The sequence below is a fragment of the Physcomitrium patens genome, chromosome 11, assembly GCF_059467195.1.
Source record: "Physcomitrium patens ecotype Gransden chromosome 11, ASM5946719v1, whole genome shotgun sequence".
In the NCBI taxonomy this organism is placed as follows: Eukaryota; Viridiplantae; Streptophyta; class Bryopsida; order Funariales; family Funariaceae; genus Physcomitrium; species Physcomitrium patens.
The window spans coordinates 2,530,440-2,544,369 of NC_143420.1; the positions used below are offsets into that span (position 1 = coordinate 2,530,440).

Consider the following 13,930-nt stretch of genomic DNA (forward strand, 5'->3'; position numbering starts at 1 on the left):
TTTTGGAGAATATTGATCAAGTTACCAAGAAATCATTTTTGGAATGGATTAAGCGGCTTAATAAGAGTTTGTAAGCTAGAGAGCTTTTAGAAGAATTTGAAAGATAATATTTTCAATTATCAACGATAGAAAAGTTAACATTGAAGAAAAAGAAGATTAAATTATTTTTTCAAGCTGTTAATAAAGAAGCATAAGAAAAATTGGAATTGCTTCTTGAAAACAAAAAAAAAAAAGATGAAGAATTGATACTAAAATAGAGAAATGTTGAAGATGTTATAGGTTTATTTGTAAAATCTTTGAATAAAAAAATTGATAAGATGTATCATTTATTAAAAGAGTTTTCAAAAATTAGATTACTACAAGCTCAAATTACCAAATATATTTGGTGATTTCTTCCCTTTTTCCTTATTTCAAAGAAAAAAAAGGCCATTAAGGTATTACTTTGCCCTACTTTTGATCTAAATTTTTCTAAAAATGTTCTCATAAATATATCCCAATTTTTAAAGGTTTAGAAGGAAGTGGTTTCTATACCATTCATAACCGCCATTATTTAGAGTACTTGAAAACCACACAAAATAATAATCTTGGTCAGTTATTAAACATATAATAAGAAGTTCCACAAATCTCTCCATGTATACTTATGGATCATCATTTCTAGTTTATTTTAATATAGGGAGGTTGTAAGATATAACAACTGCTTGTAAATTCTTTGGAATTATAATTAAAAAATTCCTTAGTTGAACTAAGGAATTAATGAATATAAGATTGAGATTATTCTGTCTCTTGCATTTTATTAGAAGAAAAGAAAAATTTGATTCTTTTTTTTCTTGATTTATCTCTACAAACAAGTTGAATCAAGTTCCAATCCTTTTCTTCCTACTTTGTTGTCTAGATTTGCTTCAAATGGATTTAAGACAAAAATATCTTTTAATATTGGAGGTGCAGGTTGTTTACTTAGCTATTGAGTCTTTACTTATTTGATCTTTGGTCTATTTTTTTTGATAGTAGCTCCAGAGTTTTTGATGGTTGGTGATAAGTCGAATTGCTTAAATCTAATAGAATAATACATTTATATGACTATCAACCTATCATTTAATTGAATGCAATTTTATCTATCAAACCATAATAATTTAAGTTTTGGCTCCTCTACTTCTAACCGACTTAAAGTACCTTTTGACAAGAAATGAAAACAAAACAAGAACAACTAAAGAAGAATCTCTTGCTTGAGTGACTCCTCAGGTATGATTTTTTTTTTTTTTTTTTTTTTTGTCCTTGATTATTATACAAAACTACTATTGTATAGGAGTAACCTTAAGCAATCTTAGTTGTAAAAAAGAATTCTATATCGAGACTATAGGAAGTCCAAGCTCTCCATTTTTTTTGCCTTTTTACAATACGGTAGTTAAGAAATTATCTACTACCATAATTAACCACAAATGTTAGGTTACAAAAATAATTCTTTGCAACCAATTCACAATATGTTATAAAAAAACTCACCTGGTTGCATCTCCAACTAACTTGTCACTTATTAAAGAATTTATAAAATACATGATTTCTTTCTAACTGATTTCAAACTAAACAATTAAAAAGTTATTTTGGAATTGAAGAAAAAAAAGGATTTGAGGCTCTATTAATCTCAAAAAAATCTATGAAAAAGTCAAGAAGTTATCCCTTCTTCCATCTTTTTCTTAGGTTCTACCCTCCAACTTCTAGCTTCTACTTCTTATGTTCTAGCAATTTGTTGAAAATTTAAGGAAGGAAATAATTGACTAGAGTTTAGAAACTTACTTGTTTGCTAGCTATCAATGCCACTCCTTTCTTCTTGTACTCCTTCCTCTCAATCCACAATCTATGTTAGCAAAATTAATAAAAACCTTAATGAATTTTATTAAGAAAATATTTAGCTTGAATTGTGATTTGAAATTGTGGATATTTTCTATTCTTCTTATCTTTCTTCCTATTTTTTTCTAAAATTCTTCTATCTACCTTTTCTACCTAATTCTTCTTCTTAAAATTCTTCTTCTATTAATGTTGATGAAGAAATTCTTCTTGAACCTTGTTAGCTCCTTCTATATTACTTTTGTAAATAAAAGAGATATAAAAGATGGAAGAATGATTAAATCTTCCTACCACTAGAGAAAGACCCTCCATTGGAGTTTTATAAGACAAGAAGAAGTAGCATGAGGGGTGGATGAGGTGATTAAATCCTCCTACTACTAGAAAATTATCTTCAATGGGAAAATTTATTAAGAAGAGGAGAGATGACACTTGTAGAAGAACTCTTTCTATAAAGAATGCAATTCTTTGGCACTTTCAAGATTACATTTCACTTGGTAATCCTACACACAAATACCAACCAATAAAACAAAATTACTCGCCTTCCAAACAATTAGAATTGCCTCAGTTTTGGCAAATGCACCAAAATATAAAGTAAAATAAACCCTTGGTAGTTGGAAGTCTATTCTAAATAACCACTATTAACCAGCTTCTAATTTAATTACTTAAGGTGCCTACTTCATTTCAATTCTTGATGTACTTGACTAGTAAAAAAACCACTCACACACACTTCAAAAACAAGACAAGGTACTCCAATAATCCAACAAAAACTCACCTTTGAAGACAAATTTTTATCTACTTTAATTCAAGTCTGTAGATTTTTTTTATTAATTTTAATTTAAATTTTTTTATCTTTTATCTAGTATTAAATATCACCCAGAATTAAAAATTTATCCAAAGTAATTTTTCATCTCATGTTAAAAATCCTACACAATTTTTCATTCAAATGGTTCATCCAAAATCTAACTTGATATCAATCCTAATTGCTTGTCTTAAATTGTATTTAATTTAACTTGGTTGCCTACACACAACTATTCCTTAGAAATTCTCATAGAAGCAATTGGATGGTTGAAGGTGAGTTCGCTGAAGTTGACTGTACCGCAGCAAGAAGAAGACAACGACCACTAGCCTAGTTCTTTTCTTCTCCAACATCCGACGTCTCAGCGTCTAGCCACTACGGCTCCAGCACTTCCTCAGACGAGTTGCTAAGGACAACCAAAGCTTCCTTACAACACCTAATCCACCATCTGGGCCAATTCCATTGTAGCTTGAGGAAACGGTTATGAATTTTAAACTAGTTGGCACGCCTTGTAGATGGACACTAATCTCAGCAAGCCTTGGTACTAATTAACTACTGGAAGTTCTATTGAGTAACACATTTTCCCTGCCTTTTGCATAATCGCAATTCTAATGTTCTTGGTTCTTGCTCCAAATGCATCAGAGACCGCACTGGATCTATTTCCTGGTGATTAAACACTCCAATCCAATGTTATTAAACTCACTTAATAACAAGAAGAAATTAAAAGAAAAGTAATTTAATGTAATCGCAAGCTAGCTATACCTAGGGTGAGTTGGAAGATTTGGTCGAACGACAATGTAGAGCACTCCTTGCTCTGCAACAAGATCCTACACCAAGACGATAGAACGGTCGGAGAGTATTGAGATGCCTGCCACCAGAAGGACATCCACTAGGTTGATCCAGAATAAGAATTGCACCCCTCCGAGAATTCAAGTAGTCGACCATTGTGGTTGCAAGACGATTTGACACCCTTACAATTACTACTAAAATAAGAGGGGGAATTTGTGAATTGGGAGTTGGACGCCTTTGCCACTTCACGGAGCTGAGTTGATGCCCAAGTGCTTTAACAAGGACTGAGTCCAGTATCAAGCTGCTCAGCCGCACGCTACCACCAGCACACCGCACTGCAGCACTTCCACAAGAACAAGAAGATGAACAGGACCGCAGCAAAACCTAGCCCGTCGAAGAGCAGCAACGGAACGAGGAATGCGAAAGATCAAACAGAGAAAATTTGAACACCACTTTTGTTTGTTTTTGCCCAGCCACCACCACCCTGGTTTCCAGAGCTTCTCCAACACCAGATTGCTGCACCGCAGCTAAGAGGAACAAGGACTCTAGGCGCGAAGCTTCTTTCTTGCAACACTAATCATGATAGAAAAAAAACAAGAGAGCAACTCCGTGGAAAACGAAGCTCACGCACGAAAAAATAAGAGAGTTTCATAAATCCACGATGCCGTAATGCCACAGCACTACTCAGCCGCATCGGAACCGCAATCTACGGAGCTCAAGAAAACTAGAAAACCAAGGCGGAAGAAAGAAACAATCAAGATAACACATTCAACAACGTGAGAACAAGATGGACAAAAGTCCTCGTAGGCATTGAAGAAGACAAGACAGCGATGGTTAATGACTTGGAGTCTTTAACATCGCAGCTCCGAAAAGACGTAGATGCGTTGCTGCACCGCAACTCCGTCCAACTCACAAAGCAAAAAAAACAAAGCCTAAGGGGACAATTTTGCTATCGTAGCTCTAGTCGCCACAATATCAACTGTCGACAACAAGGAAATCAGTACCCAGAATGAAGCTCCGCCTTGACCATCGCCACTGCAATCGTAGAAGGGAAAGAAAACCAAGAGAACAAAGAAGTCCTGCCTGCAACACTCCTACAATGCGAAGGAGAACAGAAACTAGTTCCGGAGCGCTTGGAGCTCGTGAAGAGAAGAAAAAACGGAACTAAGAGGAGAGAGCGGGTCCGGGGCAGCCCGAATCCCTATCGGCAGAGAGGCTGCAGAAATTCAAGGGCAGCCACTGGCCTCCCATCTTTTTTTTTTTTCCGTTTCTCTCTTTCTTTTATTTTTCTCTGCTTTCCCACTCTTCTTTCTGTTTTTGTTTCTTTCTTTTCTTTCTTTTGTCCTAGTTGGATAGTTTTAAATCTAGGAATCTACCTCACCTTCTAATATAATTGAATTTTTTGTTTTAGTGTCTATAAAAACCACTACAATCACATCAAGACTTATAGTAGCTAAATTGAAAAAATACTATAACTTTGAAATTCTTTGATTGGGTGTGCTAAGTGTGCATAAAATTTTGTATTAATCTAACGATGTGGTTGGAAGATATTTAGTTTTTGGTACAAGAAGGTATTGGAAGTTGGCAGTTTGGAATAGAGTAGGATTTCTATGATATCTGAAGATCTATTAGTTGAAACAAGGTGAAATTTGGCATGGTATTAGAAGACTTAAAGATCAACCTACACACTAAATTTGAATTGCAATTCATAGTTGGAGAAGGAGAAATTACTACTAGAACATTTGCATCAACTTTCAAGTTGGCAGTTGAGTGATAATAGTGTAGTTTTTTGGACATTTTTTCACAATCTATAATTTGAATTAGACTGAATATTTTTTGAACATATAAAAGATTTATAGTAGCATTTGTATACAAGATTTTGTATCAAGTAGATGGTCAAATTAGGAGTTATATCTTACTAAAGTTCACTAATTAGAATTAGAGCTTGCAAAATAAAATCAAAATTACCTAATTATGAAAGTAATAAGGCAATTAGAGTTTGTGTGTACTTGAGGTTACTAAGAAGAGTATTTTTGAGTACTTTGTATTAGCTTTAAGCACTTTTGAATTAAAATTCGAATTGCATGCTTTCTATATATATAAAACTTATTAAGGTTTTTTGAATACTTATAAAACACAACTTCACCTTCCATAGCCAAGTATTTGGTGCATTTTCAAACAAGATAATATGTAATACAATAGCGCACTTCATGCAAGAAGCACAATTTGAAGTAAATTATGAGTGGAGAGAGTATGGATCATAGTTTTTGAGCAAATTACATAAAAGCGGGATGGCCTTGTTAATAGAAGCGGACTATCAAACTAATACAAGAGAAAAATTGGTTGATGACAAATTGAGATTAAAAGCATCAAAAAGGTATCCATGAATATGATGTTCTAAATGCAATATGAAGATTAAGCTGATTAAAGACATTACGATGCAATATAAAAAAGATCAAGGTGATGATAGAGAACTCGTATTGGATGATACCATGAAAAGTGGATTATGTAAGAGAGTTAGTGGCTCAAGGTGTGAAGTCATTGGTAATATCTCAAAATCTACAAGGAACACATCTTCTAGTGTGGCTGAGCCAGGGATTGGTTTAGTTGAGGCCAAAGGAAGGTAAATGATCTCAAGTAGATTCAACGAGCAAAGATTTAGTATCAAAAGAGAAACACTAAGAGACATTGATTGTGTTATAGCAGAGGCAAGCGAATCAGGAATCCATAAAGTGAGAAGTAATACCATTGTTCGGAATAAAAATAGTAATAGATCAACTTCAATAGTCGAAATTGGTAGCAAAGTTAAAGTAATAAATACAGATGACCTATTAAGGTGATAAAAGCTGGAGTTGGCTTAGAATACAACATCACTTTGGAAGTAAAGTGCAATATGAGTTTCACAAGGAGTACTCCCTTCCTAAAATATAACATCCTGTGAAATCAAGATGATACCAATGTAAACTTATTGGACTTTATAGCCTTTTTTAACTAAGCTATATCTAAGAAAAATATATGCTTGAGTCTTTTTATCAAGCTTGACATGAAGTGGATCAAGGAATTTTAAGAAACATCTACTTTTAAATACATAAATGTGAGCTATATTAGGTTTCTTCTTGTGCCATAGTTTAAATAAGATAGAGTGAAAAAGAATAGCTTTGGTTGGAAGTTGATTTTGAAGATAAGTCATGTAGATGACTACTTCACCTTAATACGGCTTAGATAGTTGAGTCTCATAAAATATGCATTGGATAGAGTTGAGAAGAGTATGATTCTTATGTTTAACAATACCATTTTAGAGTCGTGTATAAGCTATGATTAGTTGGAGTTGAATTTCGTGTATTTTTAAGTATTAATTAAATTCAAAGGAAAAATAATCTTCTCTTTCATTGAAATAGAGGATGCGGAGCTTATAGTCAGTTTAATTTTTAGTCCATTTGTAAAAGATTTTGAACATATGAATGCATTCACTTTTTCAATAGAAGAATTGAACCATTGTATATCTAAGAAATTATCTATAAATATAACATAATATTTATAGTCAAAAAATATTAGTATGACTATGCAACCACTTAAGTTAGAATGAATTATTTCAAGAGACTAGGTAACTCTTGTATTAGCTTATTTTGAGAACTTTATGGTTGTATGTTTGCAATAAAGGTATATTAAGCAAACAACATGAAAGATGATCTTGAGATATAATCCAATGACAATAATGATATGAACGAGTTGTTAGAGACGATCACTATTGGAGTAACCAAGTTGGTGATGCCACAAGGTAGAAAGTGGGCTTAAAAGAGTGACAGCCGGCTGCAATACATTGAATAGAGTTGAAGTTGTTAGTAGATCATGTTGAAGTACCTTTGGCTAGTAAGTTGGAACTTTGCCATTAAGATGGAGGTAGTTATATAGAGAGACATCGCAAAGATAGGCAATATTAAGAATAAGAGAGGGTGGATATTTAAATAAAAGTATTAATATGAGTAGAAAAGATAGGCCTAGTAAAGACATTGGAACTACAAAAATATAGCTGGTATGAGCTTTCACTTTTTGCTATAGTTTTGTTAATCCAAGTAAATATAGATTAGATCAAAGAAGACAAGAAGCAAAGATTATATTGTCTCTTACAAGAAGACTATAAATTTGATTTTTAATTAAAATACTTCTTTTTTTTAGATCATAATCATTTATTGAAAATAAAATTTTATGTGAATCAAATACATATAATGTATTGGAGAGTCAAAGTGTTTCACCATTGACTATTGAAATTTCCACTTCTCTTTAGTCATAGATGGATAAAGTTAGATTATTGCCAAGATGGACCTTATTTTCACCATATAAAAATGGTTTGAAGTTGATAAATTGATTTTTATCATGTACAAAGTAGTATATAGCTCTAATGTCAATGAATCACCATGTGTCTTTTGTAGTTCCAAGTGTAGGAGATTTTTCCAAGAAAAATACTTATGTATAATATAAATAGACATAGAAAGAAGGAGGTAATTCTTCTACTTATTCTTGCTTCTATGTAGGTGTATTTTTCCTATTTTTAAGATCTGTTGTTGCTAAATTTGTAGCAAATTTAATTTTATTTTTAAAATATTCATAATCCTAGTGTTTCATTTTCTTGCATTGGAGGCAAGATGTGGTAGGTTTGATATACGGTTTTGAAAGCTTATGGTCTTTTCGGGTTGATTTGTGAGGTTGCCATTTGGAATTTTCTTTGTATCCTACAAAGTTGACATGAGAGTCAAAAGAATACCCTTTTATGGTTGTTCTTTTTTATAGGAGGATTATAATCAATTTTGGAAGTGTTACAATCTTTCTTATGCAAAGGGTTTGGATCATAAAAGTTGGCTTAAAAGTTGACTTTTTAGATTAAAGACATTTTATATAGTTTGCATCACACTATCCATGGAAGTGTGGTAAAGATGTAGTTGTATAAGAATTCTACAAAGGTAGAACATCCAAAACTCGTAGATATTGTAGATTGGATTTTATCCCTCTCCATCTTCTAAAAGCTTTGATGTTTGGAAGTGATGAATGATAAGAGATCTTTTGGATGCAACAAGCAATACAAACAACTTCCATTCAAAAATGATTATTTAGGTTGATAACATAGAGCATTATCTTGCCAAATTTGGTAATAAATAATATATATATATGTAAAAAGACTTGGTTTGTTTTTAGAAGAAATAAATCATATTGTGTAATATCATATTTTGCCATTTTAGTCAAAATATGCATGTATCTTCTACCTTTAATATTTGGACTTCTTGATCAGCTGAATGAATCTAAGATCTATACAAAAATAGATCTACGGGGAGTACACAATCTATTATGCATCAAGGAAGGAGATGATTGGAAGTCTGCGTTTCGAATTAAGTGTAGATATTTTGAATACAATGTCTTGGCGTTTGGACTTAGAAACGCACAAGTTGCATTTCAACATCTAATGAATGATGTTTTTTGAGAGTTTTTAGACGATTTTGTGGTCTGTTATTTACCTGACATCTTGATCTATTCTTAGAATCCAAAAGAACATGAACTTCATGTTTATCGTGTTTTAAAAGAATTTAGAGATGCAGGACTTTATGCTAAGATAAAAAAGTGTGTATTCCAGACTACTTAAGTCGATTTCTTAGCTTACATCATTTTAATTGATGAACTTATGATGGATCCTAAGAAAGTTCAATCTATTATGGATTGGAAGATCTCAAAAATGGTAAGAGATGTCAAATGTTTTTTGGGATTAGCCAACTACTATCGGATCTTCATGAAAGACTTCTCTCAAGTTGAAAAAGATTCATGATTTTTTTATGATTTGAATTCATTTCTTGAACTGTTGATGGTGTCAAGGATAAGAACTTGATGAAAAAGCCATTCAAAGAAGTAAGCCTTCACTCAAAGAAAGATAACAAAATATAAATAAACAAGTATGTAAATTGAAAGAGAAACTGGAATGGCTATTGCCAAAAGACAAGAAAATTAGAGACCCTTGAAACTAGAATGGAAGCAAGAAAGGAGTTGACAAGAGTGATGAAGGCTTCACTCTTGTCTCTATATATACTATCTAACTAGAGGCTATGTGGCGACATTCTATAGGACCTCCAATAAGTGTTGACTTTGTAGGACACATGCCTTGACTTACAAGGCAAGTTATTCTATGTGTAGGCCACAATGTAAGCTTGGTCTTCAAGCTAACATGTGTGGCACATGGCCAACTTATTGACCATGTTTTTAATCCAAAAAGTCAATTAAAGACACCTATAAAATCAAAGCAATGTCTATGAAGCTTTTCAGGAGCTTTCATATCAAATATTATAGAATTAACTTATTTTTATTTACTTTTACTTACTTCTACCTATTTATACATGTAATTATTAGCTACATGAGTATGTCCATGATATAACCCCCCTTCTAGAGACAAGTCCCATGAAGAGCGGTCATCATATGTTGAAGAATCTATGATGCAATAAATTATATTCACCACATATTTTGATCTTTGTTCTCTTTGAAGATGATTGATACGGCCTCTCAACCATCGGTAGTGTCCCATACAAGGGCGGAAAGACTACCCAATTATTTGATCATTGTTGAGGTCTTCATAACTTCCTTCGAATAAAATATTTGGAACACCATCAAGACTTGTTCCTATCTCTAATAAAATCACCAAATGTCGGGAGTTCCTTCCTAAGTCGTGATACCAAACACATTATATCTCGCCATCTATTTGAGGAAGAAATTGTTGTTCTTGAAGATCTTCATCTCGATTGCATCATCTTGAAGGTTGAAATAATCGTAATGTCTCGTTTGGCAGGTCAGCAAATGAAGGCTCTTGAGTTGAATCCGTTGGTTGTTAGTTCTCCATCTCTTCAGCGTCACAACTACAAAGAAGCTATAAATAAGTATTAAAAGTAGAATGTTATCTTGCCTAAATCTTGTTTCTTTTATAAATAAGGTTTTCATCTTGATTTTGATGGATGTCGTGGATGAAAAGCCTCCACTACCTTTGCTGCATTTGCAAGATTCTTTATTGGCTCCCATGTGTGTTCACTAATTTCATATCCGTGCCAATAGACAAGATCTTGTAATTTATTTTGGCGTCGCCTTGAATCTAAGACTTCTTTTACTTCAAACTCTTGATTATTGTCCACTTTTATAGGAGGAGGTAGAACTTGTCTTCTCCTTGGTATGTCCATTGTCATGTATGGTTCAAGAAGAGACACGTGGAATACAAGATGGATTTATATTGACACCGGTAGGTATAAACAATATGCAAATGGATTGATTTGAAGACATGAAAAGTCATGAAAGACATCCATGAAGACATGAAAGACATGAAGACATGAAAGACATCCATGAAGACATGAAAAGTCACCCCTAATCTTCACCTCCTGGATTAACATCGAATAATATATGAGCACGTTGACAATTCCAGCCCCGGCATATTATTAGACCTGCCCCCCGGCAATCCAAATGGCGGCACGGCAGCCCCTTTCCCTGCAGCTACCACCACCAACCTGGGATGCTCATCCCGGCCCAGCAGCAGCATCCTCCCCCGCCGCACAACACGACACACCGTGTGTGTCGCTGTCCCTCACCTCAACTCAATGCTATAACATCCCCCCGCCGCCGCGCTCCCTCTCCACCTTCATCACCCGCTCTCGTTGTCGTTGCTTGAGCACCCGGCTGCGCCACCCCGAGCTCCCCATCTTCGCCCTTCCCCCAATCGGACAGGGTGTCGGGGTTCCATCTGCACTGCGCCGCAGTCCCAGCGCCAGCGCCATGAAGCTCCTCGCGGTCGCAGCCGTGTCCTTGATCCTGCTCGTGACCTCTCAGATGGTGGTCACATCCCACGCAGCCGGCTGCGACATCCTCAAACTAACGCCGTGCGTTGCAGCCAGCAGGAATGCCAAGGTGATGCCGTCCAGGCAATGCTGCTCCAACATCGCCGGCATGGGCAAGGGGCTTCCGGGAGCCAAGTGTCTGTGTTCTCTCCTGAGCCACCCTCTGGCCAGGTCGCAAGGGGTGGCTCCCCGGATCGCTCTTGGCATCCCCCAGAAATGCCGCATCGCCGTCCCGAGGGGCTTCGTGTGCCAAGGTACGCTTTCACGCCTCCTCCCGCGCTGATGCAGTGTCTGTGCCTTCCAGCCGCCCGGGCGCCCCAGAGGGTGGGCTGTAGCAGCGATCTCCCCCGCGTCATGTGGTGTTGTGTTTGCTCCTGCTGCGTTGCGCTGCGTTGCGTTGCCTTGGGCGTGTGGGCTGTGAACATGCTGGCGACAGTGGGTCGGGGAGTGCACCGCCTCGTTGGATGCGGAGCCGATCGCGATGATGGGCGGCCACTCACGCCTTTGAGTTGCGTGCTGTGCAGGAATTCGCGTCCCCGGAAGCTGAGCTCTCAGGGTCCAAGCCGGAGCACCGCCGTGGCCACGTGGGGTGGGAGTGGACGGAAAGCTTCTGAGCGTGCAGCCGAGTAGAGTGGCATTGTGTACTCCGCTGTGAAAGCGGGACAATTATTTATAAATGTGACAACGTCTTTCCGTGACATCCGGCACGCAGTGCTGGTGTGACAGCCTTTGTAATCGTAATGTGGTGTGCGATGCGTCCAACGCTGGTCCAGTCGTGTGGTGTGTTGTTGTACCCGTCAGGATACGGTGCATGGGAGTGTGTGTGAGACACAGAGCAAACGGCATCACGCTGCAGGGGTTGTGGAATTGTGGCAGCATGGAACTGAACTGCGCAGCACCGGATTTAGTCCGTCCGGGTGGAAACAAGACAGGCACACAGGAGTTGATTAGATAGGTTCTGACCTTAGATCTGGTCGGGGGCGGATACCACTTCGCAGCCGGATGTTGATGTTGCCTGATGTACGAGGAAGCGAAACAGCTGTGTGCACACTCGGGTGGCGGTGACAACGCATGGGAACCGATTCGGCGAGGATGAGGTCGTTGTGGAGATCCCTGGCTGCGTGGCACTTCGTCATGTCGTGGACTTGGTTGGATTGATTTGTTGTTCTATGCACAGCCGATTCTAACTTTATCAGGTTTTCGGAGTGTCACTCATTCCTCAGGATAGATGTTTCCATGTAGATTTAACCCTCTGCGTTGACGTTCGTTATACACATTGGGAAACTGTAACCGTGTTGATGCCTACAACTTGTGTGATCGATGCTCGCAGGAATTGAAATGCTGGTATATATTTTGACCGGCACAATCTTAGATGTATCTGAGTTGCATATGTATTGATCGAAGATAAGTAATTTCTGAATTGGTGACAGTTTCCACGCACACATCATTGCAGTATGAAAGAGCATGCAAGTGTGAAATGAAATCAATCGTAATTCACAGTTTGTGATAATCAGGAGATTCCTTCTAGATTGCAGGATACACATGTCCGTGTAGGAAGTGTGGACCTAAGATGTGAATGTTCTGTTGTTGTTGAGCAGGGCAGCTGGTTGTGTTAAGTTCTTCTGTGGAATTCACTTCAATGAAGTGGAACCGAGATGTTTCGAATAGGGTCCCTGATATGTTTTTCTGCAGAGTAGTACAACTAAGTTATTCACACGTCCAGACGACAAAGCGAAGGCTTCAACGCGAAAGGTTCCCTGTGGTACGTAATATTGATCCAACCAGGGAGACGAACTCGTGTGAGAATTGGATGGAAGAGAATTGATGCGAACTTGGTTGCAACTGATAACCGGCAGCAAAGGCTTGATCAATATTAAGCGCAAGGCATAACAGAGCGTGCCAACCCACAAAAAAGGTTACACAATTGCGTGCCCGGGTTGAACAAACAAATTGGAATCAGTGTACAGAACTGTGAATACAGCGATCAAGTGGAGAGCGGCTATGAAGTAGTAGTTAAGTAAGTGTAATTGTTGCCCATTTTATACGGTGTTGATCGATCCAAGTAGCATTGTAGTCAAATTATGGCCTATGTAATAAACGTTCCACTCTAGTATTGTCTTTTCACCTTCTAAAACTACTTGACATTATCAAATGAGCAATTTGAATTTATTCGCTATAGCTAGAATGCCTAAGGTAAATATGGACTTTGATTTATGAACAAAGTTTCTAATTGGTTCACTATTTTGTTTTGATTGTATTTTTTTTTACAAAACAAAAAAAAAAAAAAAAAAAAAAAAAAAAACATTATAAAATTCATTCTCCTATGTCATATGGCATTTGTAGGATAATACTTCTTGTATTAGTCCATTTTAATCTTTGTGGCCATAGAACTACTCCTTCTTTTTGTGGTGCTTGATATTATTTATTCTTTTATGAATGACTTATTACAATTTACTATTATTTGATTGTTTTTAAAAGATGTTAGAAAGGTTTTTCTATTTTCCAACATCTTTGTACCAAGTGACATCCAAATTTGGATATTATTTGTTGATGTGTTATATAATTAATGGTGCAAAAATGACCAATATATAATTTTTAATGCATATTTTGACTAAAATGGCAAAATATGATATTACACAATACCATTTATTTCTTC

At 36.4% G+C, this 13,930-nt stretch overlaps 1 protein-coding gene and 1 long non-coding RNA gene across 2 annotated transcripts; one reads left to right on the top strand and one right to left on the bottom strand.

The window, feature by feature from the left end:
* Positions 1-2,809: 2,809 nt before the first annotated feature.
* On the bottom strand, positions 2,810-4,566 carry LOC112278637 (uncharacterized). Its single transcript, XM_073532081.2, has 3 exons — positions 4,429-4,566; positions 3,398-3,767; positions 2,810-3,298 (listed from the first exon to the last, which is right to left on the bottom strand). The coding sequence occupies exons 1-2, from the start codon at positions 4,452-4,454 to the stop codon at positions 3,398-3,400; spliced, it is 396 nt and encodes a 131-aa protein (XP_073388182.1). The 5' UTR covers positions 4,455-4,566; the 3' UTR covers positions 2,810-3,298.
* A 7,666-nt stretch (positions 4,567-12,232) lies between these two features.
* Positions 12,233-13,010, top strand: LOC149988099 (uncharacterized). Its single transcript, XR_016505384.1, has 3 exons — positions 12,233-12,371; positions 12,605-12,618; positions 12,873-13,010. It is a non-coding gene; the product is annotated as an uncharacterized LOC149988099 (long non-coding RNA).
* Positions 13,011-13,930: the final 920 nt, after the last annotated feature.